The 14,668-nt window shown below is 36.8% G+C and overlaps 2 protein-coding genes across 2 annotated transcripts; one reads left to right on the top strand and one right to left on the bottom strand.

Moving 5' to 3' along the window:
- Positions 1 to 117: 117 nt before the first annotated feature.
- Positions 118 to 13,391, top strand: LOC106129037 (zinc finger CCCH domain-containing protein 13). Its single transcript, XM_013327472.2, has 9 exons — positions 118 to 778; positions 2,200 to 3,416; positions 3,506 to 3,666; positions 4,609 to 4,699; positions 5,053 to 5,270; positions 10,265 to 10,360; positions 10,542 to 10,659; positions 10,894 to 11,228; positions 11,328 to 13,391. Exons 1-9 carry the CDS (start codon positions 213 to 215, stop codon positions 11,541 to 11,543), a joined length of 3,018 nt encoding a protein of 1,005 aa, XP_013182926.2. The 5' UTR covers positions 118 to 212; the 3' UTR covers positions 11,544 to 13,391.
- On the bottom strand, positions 11,974 to 13,855 carry LOC106129038 (probable alpha-aspartyl dipeptidase). The gene is made up of 3 exons (XM_013327473.2): positions 13,680 to 13,855; positions 13,026 to 13,589; positions 11,974 to 12,190 (listed from the first exon to the last, which is right to left on the bottom strand). Exons 1-3 carry the CDS (start codon positions 13,778 to 13,780, stop codon positions 12,133 to 12,135), a joined length of 723 nt encoding a protein of 240 aa, XP_013182927.2. The 5' UTR covers positions 13,781 to 13,855; the 3' UTR covers positions 11,974 to 12,132.
- Positions 13,856 to 14,668: the final 813 nt, after the last annotated feature.

A 14,668-nucleotide genomic window follows, 5' to 3' on the forward strand; every position in this document is an offset into this window, starting at 1 on the left:
TCAAAGATATCGGATATCCAACCAGCGGTATTTTGGAACACCTAAAGGATTTCAAAGTTTATGGTCATTCACTCAATGGTTGAGATTGGTGATTTTTATCATTCATTCATTCGTTCAATAAATATATAAACAATGGCGGACATGATGCCGGTGAAAATGTATATTTTCAATCGATTTTAATTTAAAAGTGAGACAAATGCATTTCATTTATAATGTCAAAGCAGGGAAAAAGAAAAATAACTGTTGAGCTTCCTAAAACGAAAGATCTATCTAATAGACCTAGTGTTTTTGAACGTCTCGGAACCAAGAAAAATTCTAGTGCAAAAAAAACAACTGAACATTGCAGGCAGTGGGCTCAGCACGGGAGTTGCGTTTACGGTAAAAGTTGTAAATTTGCGTCCACGCACACATTAATAAGTCCGTCGAAGCAGCGTGCTGCTAATAATAATAAGGACACTGAGCAAAAACGTTTGCTTAAGGATGACGGCAAAAGTAGACTGCATTCGACCGTGGTTGTAAAGTCAGGACGTAGCCCCGATGGCGAAATTGACAACTGGGACCAAAATGACTTAGAGTATGCGGATACAGACGTTCTCGAGAAGCGTAGGCAACAATTGCAGCGAGAATTAGAGTTGCAGTTAAAAATGGACTCTGGAAAGGACATGCGAAAAGATAAGAAGAAACCCGTGTCAAGTACGTCATCATCTAGGAGTTCCAGTTCTTCCAGCGTTTCTTCATCATCATCTGATGGCAGCTCATCTTCCTCATCTTCAGGAAGGTATGGTGTTTATTTCTGTATGGATGACCTGATTACATGGCCCAGCTTTTGGTTCATATTCAGTCCCATCATTTATAAGGACATAATCGTTTTAATGCTTTTTTGCATCATTATTTTAGGTACATGTCATGGCATCACCTTCAAATTTATAGGAATATGCCATAGCATTGGCTATGGCATATTCCTTTTAAAAAAAAAAATTCTAAAATTTTATGAATGAAATAAATTCAGTGTATTGACACTGGATTTATTTCATTTATAAAGGCGGATTTATATTTGTCTGACGTGTCGTGTCGTGACGCGTCAGAACGGTTTCGGTTCTATACATTTAGTATGGTAACGTTCATACTAGTAATGCGTGATGTGTTGTGATGGTTTGTGTAAATGTATAGAACCGATACCGTTCTGACGCGTCACGACACGACACGTCAGACAAATATAAATCCGCCTTAAAATTTTTAACTAATAGTTGTCAGCTTATACTTAAATTCAACAAAATCATACTTGTTCCAGTGGACATTTTGATCAAGTATAAAAGTTCTGTATAAAACTGACACAGAATAGTGTCAAACTGCAATATCTACTTAGACATTTGTATATCACCTCAAATTTAATAAAAAAAGTCCTTATTAGTGAGTTATTTAATCAAATTTAAACCTTATTTATGTATGATAAGATTAAAACATTAAAGTTTAAATTTTCATCACATTCTACTACATAGAAGGAGATATGTGGAGTTGCATTTGTAAATTTTAAAATTATTTTAATGGCATTAGCCATTAAAATAATTTTAAAAACTATTAAGTTTTACAACACTTGTGAATTAAATTTCTATAATTAATAATTGCCAAATTAAGAAATTTCATGTATATTAAAATAAAAACAAACGAACTTATGTAAAAAAATACAATTATTCTCTGAGCACCATGGCATGTTTACTCTCACAGAGAACCAATGCTACTGAATGAAGAGGCAACTCAATATGTGGAGTAGGCAGTCATTTAATGGGGACATTTTTTTGATTGGGGATACTTTTTTGATTGGGGATGTTGGGGAATGTGTATCTATTTTTTATACTTGATTGAAGAGTGGAGGCCTATTATAATTGTACCAAATTTTTTCCCTTGATAATCTTTGCTTGAGCTAACACTGGATGAATGTGCATATATCTCTGGGGAAATGATGAAATACGCTAAAGTACCAAGAACCTATTTTCTCTGATTTTAGATTCTACTGGCATGATTTATTTGTGTTGTTCAATAAGACTATTTTGGTGTGTATTTTATGCAGTATCATAGAGGGTCCATTTTGTAGTAAACAGTTAACTATACAATGTATCTTTATGAACCTTCCTTCTTTACTGAATTTTATTTATTAGTCCATATTTTTTACCACCATACTCACAAAAAATTTCTTAACAGGGATGCAAGGAGAAAAATTAAAAAAAGCAAGTTAAAGAGAAACTCCAGTTCATCTTCAGATGGAGAGCCATCCAAAAAGAAGTTTGTTAAAAGTGATCAGCTGAAAAGGGACAAGAGTGTTACTAAGAAAACTCCAGTGAAAAAGGAAGACAGACTTTTGAAGAAACATGACATTGTTAAGAAGAAACCTGCTACTAAAGCACCTATTGGTAAGAAGTCTCTGTCACCAGGCAAGAAATCAGGAGGAACTCCTCCAATAACCTCAAAGAGTCTCTCTAAAATTGGGACTAAACATGGAAAGTCTCCACTAAGGAGAAAAAGTGCATCTCCGCATTCTACTAGAGATAGGGATAAGGATCGCAATAAGGAGAAAGAAAGAGATAAGGACCGTGATAAAGAAAGGGAACGTACCAGAGGTCGAAGTAGGTCACCAAGAAAAGCACGGTCCAGATCACCACGTAAAGATCAGAAAAAGAAAGAGAGTTCTGAAAGAAGCCGCCCAGTTTCACCTAAAAAACCAGTCAGGAGAGATGGCAGTACTGAGAGACATAGAAAACGTTCAGCAAGCAGGGACCGTGACAGAGGGAGAGACCATAAAGACAGATCTATAGAGAGAAGAAAGGATAAGCATGATGATAAAGAAAGGCACGATAGAAAAGATAGAAGGGACAGGAATAAGGACAACAAGAGAGATGATAGTAAGCGAAGGGGACGTGATCGAGGTTTAGGTAACAGGGGTGGATCTGACAAAGGTTTAGAAAAGCCAAATAAACCTATGGAAAGATTGCTGCCTAGACCTGAAGAGCGTTTGGCGGCCCTTGCTGCTATCTCCAACAGAAATCTCGAAACTGACAAAAATTCAACAACTTCTAAAGATAGGCAAGATACACAGTCTGAGAGGGGTGGGCGCAAACAGGAAAGGGCGGAAAAAGAGCGTTCTACTAAGAGAGATAGAATGGATAGTTTGGACAGGGATCAAGGTGATTATGAAATGGGTATAGATCGTCAGTATGACAATGACCATAACATAGATCATTATGAAAGAGGTGATGACAGATATGATAATATTCCTAGAGAAGATGATAGGTCACCAGGTTATGGTAGAGAAAGGCACTATGATGCTGGCTATGACATGGCAGGCCCACCTAGAGGTTATCCCGAGGATGAAGACAGGATGTATGGAGAACACATTGGTGATCATAGAGGTGTTGACATGGGTGAGATTCATATACAATTTTTAATTTAAAAGACTTAAACTACAATGCCTTTTTTTAAAAACAAAAATTAAATGTTTATTAAATTTAAGGTTATGATGAACGCCATCCTAGACGGGATCGTTCTTGGGATCGATCTGCTTCTATCGATCGGGAGCGTGGGTACATGCATCCACACAAAGACTGGGATAATGAAGACTACCGCGCTGCTGGGGACTGGGGTAGAGACAGACATTGGCCCATGCATGAACAGGTAATTTATTTCAAGCAATTATTTGACACTGCTTTTTGCTTCCTTATCTGTATAGTAGGAAAGAAAAAGATAGCGTGTGCCAGCTGCTTATTTTCGCTTGCAGATTGTAAAAGTCATTCAGGGGGATGGCTAGTGTATCTCGGGATTCTTCCTTTAGGCAATGGGCTAGCAGCATATTACTTTTTCAATCTCAATCTACTACTATCGACTATCGGTTACGCCATACAGCTGAACATGGTTTTTCAGTTTTTTGAGGCTGTTGGCTCTGCCTACCTCGTAAGCGATTATATGTACGTATGTTGATTTTTTTCATACAACAAAGCCCCATTTTCATTATTGCAACTATCACACACACAACTAAGACTAATATACATACACAACATGATCGTATACAAGATGATCTCATATTTATTGATTGCTTTTGAAATTCTGCTCTAGGTGAGTTTGTACTATCAAGCATTGTACCAGTATGAACCAATCGATTACCGTAAAAGAAACTACAAAGATCCCTGTTTCATTCTCTCCCACCTTTTCCTTGGCTGTCCTTATCCTCATTTTGGTATGTTCTTTATCTATTTGTATTGTTTTAATGTTTTCGTTAACCCTTTGGCCGCCATGGATACCTATTTGGATTTAGAGGTCGGTTCAAAACTTTCCTGACATTTTGTAACAATATTAGTTTCCCAACCCTATTATTGAAGTTCTTTAAATGGCCAAAATTATAAATAAACAGAAGATGTTTTCATATGGAAAATTGTTATTTTTGGGATTAACTTATACGCCGGTTGCTTCGGCGGTTTCATATGAAAACATCTTCTGTGTAGCATCTATAGAGTACAATTTGGTTCAACTTACGTGGTGGGCTCTGTACATTTGTCAGTTTTGATTTCGGCGTTCAAAGGGTGAATAACAATTGTTTCTGCATAACAAATAAATTTCCAGATGAACGAGTGGGGTGACAAAGACCCTGAAATGGAAGGTTGGCATCATCGCGGCCACCCAGGGCCTGGGTCTCATCGGGGCCGTGGACATGGTGAGTACTGTGTGTACTCATATACACTTTTTAATTTATTTATATCAAGGGGGAAATTATATCGGGGGAGATTGCCTTCTCTGTTCATTTACCTAATAGTTTCAGCTGTACGTACTAAATTTCGGGAAAAGCTAATTTGAGAAACCTAAATAGATATAATCACGTCTATATCCCTCGTGGTCGCCTTTTACGTCATCCATGGGAGCGAGATGGAGTGGTCCTATGTTTTTTAAAATCTAAATTAGTTTGTGCGTGTATTTAATAATACAAACACAATCATATTTAATTGTAGATGAATTTAATTTAATTTAACGCGCATTTTAATTTATTCACCGCATCATCTCTTTTGACAGATGACTATAACAGAATGAGAATGGACATGGGCAGGGGTGACGGTAAAAGGCGAATGGCTAGAAATGAACCGCCTGAAGCCGCGGTGAAACACACGCCGCCGCCAGCGCAGACAGCCGCTGCCCCCGCCAGAACTGATACCGATGTGGAAGACAAACCCATACCTGATGATCTCAGCGAAATCAGTGATGATCCTGATGATATACTTGAAAGAGATGACGTAAGTATAGACATGTAGGCAACCTACTTTATTTTTGTTATTATATTTTAATATAATAACATAACATAACTCTGGCTTGCCTGGGCTGGCCGGCCAGAGCGGAGTCGCAAGAGCAGATTCTATGCTCTAGGATGAGAGTGTATTGCACGTAATGGCGTAATAGCGGAGAAACGGAGTCATACCTCGTGCCCGTTGAACCGCACAGGCCGCCGCATGGTGGCTTATTTAGGGTACCCATGGGCTGTTGTATAGCCAATGAGTAGCGAGTCACCATCTGCCTAATCAAAATTACGTGAGAGATTTTCGAGGCAGATGTCCGTGTCTCACTCCATAGCCCAGTAATCCAATTAACTAGCATCCCATCCGCATGACCCAGACCAAATAAATCCCTCCCTGGCAATAGTTTGGCAGCTGTGGAGGGCTTTCCATTGGTGTATCCCAATGGTTCATCAAGGGACAGATTTCCATAGCTGCAGCCATCTCACTTTAGTATAAAAGGTACCAAAAGGCCTCTTTATGTTGACTTCAGCCCCATAAAAGCGTCCCAAATGACCGAGCCCCCATGGGCCCGTTCACATTTTACATGTACCAACATAAATAATAATAAGGCAAAGCTAGCTATGCCATAGTAACGATGGTCTTGACATGTTGTTAGAGGAAAACATCAGATTAATATTCGATTATTTCTCTCCTCTTCAGTTTTCGTTCTTTCTCCTGTAGTGTACATATAAACATAGTATATTCCTAAATTTCCACTATACATCCTAGAGACATGAATATTATCACGCCTTTACTGAGGAAAAAATCGTTTTCCAACTTGCCTGATCCATGCATTCCTACTTGTTTTGCTTTATCCATAGGTCATCAAGTTTTTCATGCAATGTTGCCAGAGTGGCTCTTTTGTACATTATATTACTTTTTATGCCCACTGTTGCGGCTTAATCTAGTAGCCATCACATTAATTTCGGTCGGGTTGTCACTTAAGCAACATCGTATTTCTTAGCTCCGTCAATAAAAATAGATATCAAGAAATTAAGTGTTCGACAACTGCTGATTTTATTGTTTTTCGCTGATAAACATTGCTGAGACATACTGAACATATAATTCTGTGAATTCGTGGTGCTTTATGTGTGGAACAGTGAATCGAAAATCTCAATTAACATTCTCAATTAAGATTATTGTGAACTTTTGTTCGATCTACCCTCACGAAATTTAACATTTTGTGCCGTCACTTGCTGTCAATTGACAACCGGAAGTGTAGTTAAAGACAACCAGTGTTGCCCTTATTAGAAAAAAAAAACTACTACTACTAATAATACTATTTGTGTACAAAATTAAAATGGCTCAGTGCTTCAAGTGTAATTCCAAAGTTGATGATAAATCACCGAAAATTAGTTGCAAAGGGTGCAAAAGAGTAATATGTACAAAATGCAGTGGATTATCTGCAACAGAGATGCGTGTAATTGGTCTCCAGTCTCCTAAATTGTCCTATTTGTGTGATGATTGTGAAGAAGGTCTTAGACAAGTCCCAGATTTACGCAGACAAGTGACAATTCTCCAGCAACAGGTCCTAGACTTGCAGGCAAATCAAAACAACATAGTTAATTTGGACTCTGTTATCAATGAAATGGAGGATAGAAATAGCCGTAGTCGCAATCTCATTGTGTTTGGAATACCGGAATCTGAGGCAAGCTTGCCAGATGACCGGAAATGTCACGATAAAAATGAAGTTTCCAAAGCGCTAGCCTCGTTGCCGATTACTAACCCTGAAGTGGTCACCATCTTTCGTCTGGGTAAGCCAGCACCTAATAATACTGGGAACCCTCGTCCTCTAAAAGTGGTACTTCACAATAAACGCATTGTTATAAGTATTTTAAAGAATAAAGGTAAGCTACCTACCACTATTAAGGTCAAGGCTGATTTAACTCCATACCAAAGAGACCAACTTAAAAAATTGCGCGAAGAGTTGGCTGCCCGTACAGAAAAAGGTGAGCCCAACTTGACTATTAAATATATAAATAAGGTACCCAAGATAGTGCCAAATGCAAAAAACTAGTATATCAAAATATTTCAGAACTATGCGTATTATACACAAACCTGGCATCCATAATGGCAAAATTCGATTTATTCCTTATTGAAGTCAACAAATACAAACCAGTATTTATTTTGATAGCAGAAACGCATTTGCAGCCAAAAATTAGTGATAGTTTAATTAGTATACCTGGTTTCATACTATTTCGGCAAGACAGGAACAATAGAGAAGGTGGAGGTGTCGCAATTTACATCGCATGTGAATTTAACAAAATTCCTGTTAAGGCAAAAGTGAACCCATTATATCATAATCCATTAGTGGAGGCCCTATGGCTGGACATACAGTACGGATGCCTAGACCTACTTATGGCTTGTGTGTATCGCCCACCATCAGGTACATGCAAAAGTACGGACGAAATTTTATTTAACACTATTGAAAAGGCAGCCTCTGAAAGGAGTGTACTTGTGGTTGGTGATTTCAATTTGCCTAAGCTGAAATGGCCTCTTGTAATTAGTGATACACTGGATAAATTGCACGAAAGCTTCGTAACAATGTACTCTAATAGTAATCTGACCCAACTTGTAACACAAATTACCAGAACACGAAGAACCCAAGAGTCATTATTGGATCTCATACTGTGCAATGATGATAACCTAATAAGTAATATACGGTATTTACCACCCATTGGAAAAAGTGACCACTTAGTGCTTTTGTCATACATACAGGTTATTACCCCCAACAAAAAGACCACCCCTATGAATTTCTCCCTTGACTATCGCAATGCTGACTATGATAAAATTAACGACTATCTGCGTCAAAATCCAGTAACGAGATACGAAAATTTAAATGATATGTGGATTTCCTTTAAAGATAATGTTAAAAGATCAACTGAAAGATATGTAAAGTTAAAATGTAATAGAACCAGAAAAAGTCAAAAACCTTGGATAAATAAAGAAATTTTAGAACTAACGCGAAAGAAAAAAGAGTTATGGAATATCTACAAAATTTGTAAAACTGATTCCGCATATCGTGAGTACAGAGATACGAATCATAAAATCATTAAATTATCAAAAACTAGAAGAACTTATTTTGAAACCAATATTATTGATAGTGGTCCCAAGGCTTTCTATGGATACATCAGAAAGCAACTAAATTCTAAAGTCAGTGTACCCAACGTCCTCAGAGGGACATCTCAGGAAGTAGTTGATGATCCACAAGAAATTGCCGAGTTATTTGCAGATCAATTTGAAAACAGTTACATACGAGAGCCTGATGGACCTATGCCTGATATTTTGATCCCAAGAGTCGATAATTGTATTGAAAACGTGGAATTCACTGCTGAATCTGTATCTGTCGCTCCTAAGACATTTGATGATAATACATCTCCTGGCCCAGATAACATTCCCTCTATACTGCTTAAACGATGCTCATCAAACCTTGCCGAAACAATAGCAGATTTAATGAATAACTCCATGGAAATTGGCCAACTACCAGCCGACTGGAAAGTAGCAACAGTTGTGCCTATCTATAAGAAGGGCGACAAATTAGCCCCTGCTAACTTCAGACCTATTAGTCTCACTAGCATTTTATGCCGGGCAATGGAAAAGATTATAGCTCAAAAACTTAGAGAGTTCTTATGTAACGAGCATATCATTATAGATGAGCAACATGGATTTGTACCTAGGCGATCAATTGTTACTAACCTACTATTATGTGTGAACCAATGGATAGATAACCATAATAATGGACAACCAACAGATGTGATATATCTTGACTATGAAAAGGCCTTTGACCGTGTACCCCTCAAGAGACTCATACACAAATTGGAACACCTAGGTATACGAGGGAGACTATTGGCTTGGATTAGCAATTTTCTTACAGGAAGAACTTTTTGTGTTAGAGTAGGAGATATTCTGTCTAGCCCAAGAGTAGTGCTAAGCGGGGTACCGCAAGGATCTGTTCTGGGACCCTTGCTCTTCATTTTGTACCTGACTGACTTAAAGCAAGTGTTGCAACTTGAATTTTCCTTGTTTGCTGATGACACTAAATTGTTCGGCAACCCTACCACCCAGTTCCAGGATATTCAAAAGGGACTTCAAGATATTTTTGATTGGACTACAGACTGGCTATTATCCCTTAATACAGATAAATGTACTGTGCTACATATAGGGAAAAGGAACCCTCGTAACACTTACTATGTTGGTAATCGGCAACTGAAACAGGTAGAATCACAAAAGGATCTCGGCGTCACAATAACATCTGATTTGAAATGGGAAACGCATATTATTAACATAGTGAAAAAAGCAAATTCTATGCTATACTTAATTCGAAAATCCTTCATGAGTCTAACACCGAGAACATTTGTGAAACTTTATAAAGCATATATAAGACCGTTGTTGGAGTTTGCATACATTATCTGGGATCCCTACTTCAAAAAAGATATTAACCTAATAGAAAAGGTTCAACGAAGAGCAACAAAACTAGTAAAGTTATTGAGAAACAAACCATATGAACAGAGGTTAAAGGAACTGAATCTCACAACCTTGGAGCGTCGCAGACAGAGAGGCCGCCTGATCGAGACCTATAAAATATTATCAGGACATTATGATGTACCTAATCTGCAATATCTGTTCAAACTCGCGGGAAGCAATAGATTAAGGGGTCATTCTTTGAAATTATATCGCACTTCAGCAAAGAGGAAACCCAAGGAAAATTTTATATCAAATCGTGTAGTTCGAGACTGGAACCGGCTCAATGAGAGTGTTGTCACTGCACCTTCGGTCAACAGTTTTAAGAATAGATTAGATAAAATCTCCAAAGTTTTGGATACACACGCATCAGCTTAATAAGCTGCTAGTGTGTTATAAAATAAAATAAATAAATAAATAAATAAATTAACGACATATTTTTGTTATCTATTAATTTTGGGGTCTATTAAATAAATTATATATATTTCTTTTAGATGGGCGATCACAATAATGACGAAGATAGCCAAACAGCGCCGCCAGCGGATGAAAGTACTTCCAAAGTAGAAGGTTCTGAAAAAGAATCTACTCAGGTGAATACAAGTTTAATTTAATGATGAGAAATTGAGATAGACCTGAATGCACTGAACAGATTTAGCCAATTTTTGCATTTTTTTAAAATAATGGTTAGATGTGTTTTTATGTCAAGGATAGCTTAGACTGGGAAGTCTCTTGAGAAATGTAAGTTTTCTAAAAATTTATGTTTCTTTATAGGATACAAGTGGCGCTGGCGAGGATAAGGAACTGCAGGAAGTCAAAGATGAGGAAGATGTTACAAACCTAGATTTTGAAGAAATTTCTGATGGAGAACTGGAAGAAGAGCGAACTCGAGGTACATAAGTACTTCATTATTGAATTTATTAGTATTGTATAAGAAGCTAAACCATGTGCTCTTAATGTTTGTTTTATATAAGAAGTGTTTTGTGATGTTTGTAACATGTATTAAATTAGATACTTTGCGCCCTTTTTGCAAAACTTTTTTTATCCATTAGCATATTCCATTTTGAATATGTTCATTTTTTTATTATTTAAAAGATCGTTCTTTTAACAAAATTATTTTTTTTAGCTGGTCTAGGCGACGCTTTAGGTGTCGATTGGGCAAGTCTGGTAGCTGATGTGCATAGGCGGGAACACACGGTGCCGACAGGCGGCGCAAGAGATCGGTGGAAGCCGGAAAGAGTTCTATCAAGGCTCGGCTTGTCACTTGATATGGCTGGCAAAGATGTTGTAGAGAAAATATTACATAAGAATGCCGACACTCTTGCTGAAGCAAAATCTGGAGAAACAAATTCAAAAGAAAATGCTGAAGGAAAACCGATTGAAAATGGAGAACAGAAGGAAGAAAAGAAAGCAGAACCACCACCTGATGTCAATTCATTGCATCCAGTGGCTGCTATACAGGTATGTTGAGAATATTTAATAAATTTTTTTTAGTAAACACCTTTATTAATCAATCAATGTATGCAAATTCTTTATCGATATTTTTTTTTAATTTACTAGGTCGCCATTCAAAAGAGGAAGAGGCAACGTGCACTGCTATTCGGCTCTGGCTGTGAAATTACGCGCGGTTTGAGCGCTAGACGCGATTTAGCGCTCCGACGGTATCTCTGTAACCTGCCGCCGGCGGAACGCACGGGGCAATCCCGTGTGGCGCCACAACCTTCTTTGTTCCACGCTGCACGAGCACTACTAATGCAAGCCCCAGCCAATGGCTGACGAAGATATTAAATCCAGGGTACACTGGATCGATAATGTGCAATAAATAACAATGTGGACATGGTCATTCTTGAAATGTGACCTACTCACTGATTTATGAATGTTGACAATGCACATGCCTTATCTCTTCTTTATTAACTCTTACATTTGAAGATAAGACTTCCTTGTCAACATGTAATTAGACCAGACCCTATTCCCTGTTTATAAACATTGATATGAATATATAGCAGTGATGTGGTTTCAAAATTGACTAATGTGCTCCCTGATTTAGTGCCACCTTGGACCGAAATAACTTTAATAGAATTAGCAATGTTAAATATTTTTTTAATAATATATGTGTTTGTTCAAGTTATTCATGTGATTAACAATAATGTATACCTACTTGCAGTGTGTAGATACATTTTCCCATAATCAAATTGTTTTCTAAATAAAATATAGATGAAAATAATTTACATGTATTTGGAATATTTGATTCTGCACAATTATCTGCACATTATATGTCTAAAAATATAATATAGCATCTCTTACACAATAAAATATAAAAATTTACTCAATAAAATAGAATTTTTTTCAATCATTTGTCTTAATATTAGTTCAATAAGTAAGATAAATCAGCTCCTACAGGGTAATCAGTCTTCTTTTGGCCCCTGCAACAATGATTTGTGAATTATTATTATATCAGTAACAGAATAACAAATATGTTAACAAGAAAAATAATGTTAGGTGTGATCAAATGTTTTTGTACATTTTAACCTCTCAGCTGCTGTGGCGCACATGTGCGCCAACGGTCCGAACAAATTAAAACTCGATTTTAAGCTTAAAATACATATAGTTATGGTTTAAAATTGTTTAATTTACATCTCAAACATACTCAGCAACCACAGACAACAGAAATTAATCTGTTTATTTAAAATAAAAATTGTTGAAAATCAGTTCAAAACAGACCCCTGTTTCAAAAGTGCGTGACCTTGAGAGATTTATTTGGAAAAATATTGGATTTTTTAAAGAAATAATATGATTTAATTGCAAAAACTGTGTTATATATTAAAAATAAGATAAATATGAAGTTTATCTTGATAATATAATACCTAAAAACTAATTTTATGTGGTTATAATGTGGAAATAAAGACAACTATAGATCGCGCAAGTGTTTTTGTTGAATGTTGTAACTAAAGGTCTAATAAAGTAAAATGAAATTAATTTATTTGCTATAATATGGTGTTATAATATTCAATACATATCTAGCTTTGACTGTACAAAAGTATTTTATTAACTTCAAAGCAAATATTCCTATATTTTCATCAAATTCTGAAACAAGTCGCGCGCTTCTTTTTTCGTTCAAATCCGCCGCAGTTCTAGCGTCTCGGTAGTACGGGCGCTTAGCATCTGAGAGGTTAAAGACCTTAAATTACATTGATACATTTTTAAAGGGACTAGCTTTCTAGTAACAAATAATAACCAAAGGGATTTTATGTTACTTACTTCAAAAACAATGTAGCACCAGCCACTCCTTTTAAAGTCAATGATTCCCCATTGACCAAAAGCATTGAACCTTCTCTCAAACCAAGAACTGGAGAGCAATGATCCATTTCCATGTATTCATAAATCCTCTGATCTCTTGTTTCTCCCTTATGTTTTTCACTTTCAACTTTATCTATGTAATGCGGGTTTATGTTAAAAGGAACTATTCCTATTGCGTCAAATGATGGTGGATAAATTATAGGCATGTCATTAGTTGTGTGTATGCTTTTTGTTGCTACGTTTGTACCAGCACTGCTGCCCATGTAAGCCAAGTTACCTTCATTAACTCTATTTCTAATGAGTTCCACTAAATTATGTTCATACAGTCTTTTTAGCAGCAAAAACGTGTTGCCTCCTCCCATGAATATAGCTTTAGCAGAATTGACAGCATTTGCTGGATCAGGATAAGAATGAATACCTGTGACGTTAAAGCCCCATGGATCAATTACTTCTTTTATTTTGGCTGTGTACCCATGAAAGTCATTTTGAGCATATGGTATAAAGATCAATTCTGTTACATTGTTTCTGAAACAGAAGAACATTTAAATAGTTTATTAATATCTGAAGATTCCATATAAAATTTTCAAGACTATAAAAAAAAGTGTTATTACTTACCTTTCAAGAAATGAACATATTTCATGTTTTGCAAATTCTAGCATTGAATAGCCATGACAGTTAGAGGAAGAAAGTAATAAAGCTTGGCGGAGAGAAGGCATTCTAATTGAACCAAGAGACAAAAAGCACTTCGCATTTAGATAAAATTATGGAAAATAAACTGATAAAGTATATGGTTAAGTCTCAGAAGAACAATCCTATGGAAGTGCCCTATGCATGTACTTTTCCTGCATACCTAAATAAACAAACCCGGATACAAACATGGCGGACTAGAGATGTTCATTTAGTCGATAATATTTTATCGATGGACGAGTGAGTTAAGATATTTATATCCGAATTAAATTTATTAAAAAAAAAAATGACATCGGGAATCCTTACTATCTTGGCTATAATCTAAGGTCCAACAATATTGTATCTATTACCTATGTCATTCTGATAAAGTGTTTGGAAATCAAATATAATTACATACATAAATAAAATCACGCCTCTTTTCCGGAGGGGTAGGCAGAGACTACCTCTTTCCACTTGCCACGATCTCTGCGTACTTCTTTCGCTTCATCCACATTCATAACTCTCTTCATGTAAGTTCAGCGGTTTCGGGTACTTTTGACCTGACCCTTTACCAGGACGTCCTTAATTTGATAAAGATACGTTCGTTTAGGTCTTCCCACTCCGACCTTTCCCTCCACACTCTCCTTGTATATCTGCTTAGTCATCCCGCTTTCATTCATCCTCTCCACATGACCGAACCATCTCAACATACCCTTTTCTATTCCTGTAACTACATCTTCTTTCACATCACAACATTTCCTTATCACGATGTTCCTTATCCGGTCACTCAATTTCACACCCATCATACTCCTTAACGCTCTCTTTTCCACTGCATTTGTTCTGTTTTCGTGCTTCTTTTGCTATACCCAACTTTCACTCCCATACATTAATGTCGGGACCAACACGCCCCTATACTGGCTGTGGCCAGTCGAGCCTTT

Source organism: Amyelois transitella, chromosome 2, assembly GCF_032362555.1.
Source record: "Amyelois transitella isolate CPQ chromosome 2, ilAmyTran1.1, whole genome shotgun sequence".
Lineage (NCBI taxonomy): Eukaryota > Metazoa > Arthropoda > Insecta > Lepidoptera > Pyralidae > Amyelois > Amyelois transitella.

Bases quoted from the DNA above. Each gene is read 5' to 3' on its own strand.
- LOC106129038 (XM_013327473.2), bottom strand. From the start codon at position 13,780: ATGCCTTCTCTCCGCCAAGCTTTATTACTTTCTTCCTCTAACTGTCAT. The intron at 13,590-13,679 runs GTAAGTAATAAC...CTTCTGTTTCAG, and splicing joins ATATGTTCATTTCTTGAAAG to AAACAATGTAACAGAATTGA. The intron at 12,191-13,025 runs GTAAGTAACATA...TCATTGTTGCAG, and splicing joins GGTGCTACATTGTTTTTGAA to GGGCCAAAAGAAGACTGATT.
- LOC106129037 (XM_013327472.2), top strand. From the start codon at position 213: ATGTCAAAGCAGGGAAAAAGAAAAATAACTGTTGAGCTTCCTAAAACG. The intron at 779-2,199 runs GTATGGTGTTTA...ATTTCTTAACAG, and splicing joins TCTTCCTCATCTTCAGGAAG to GGATGCAAGGAGAAAAATTA. The intron at 3,417-3,505 runs GTGAGATTCATA...ATTAAATTTAAG, and splicing joins TCATAGAGGTGTTGACATGG to GTTATGATGAACGCCATCCT.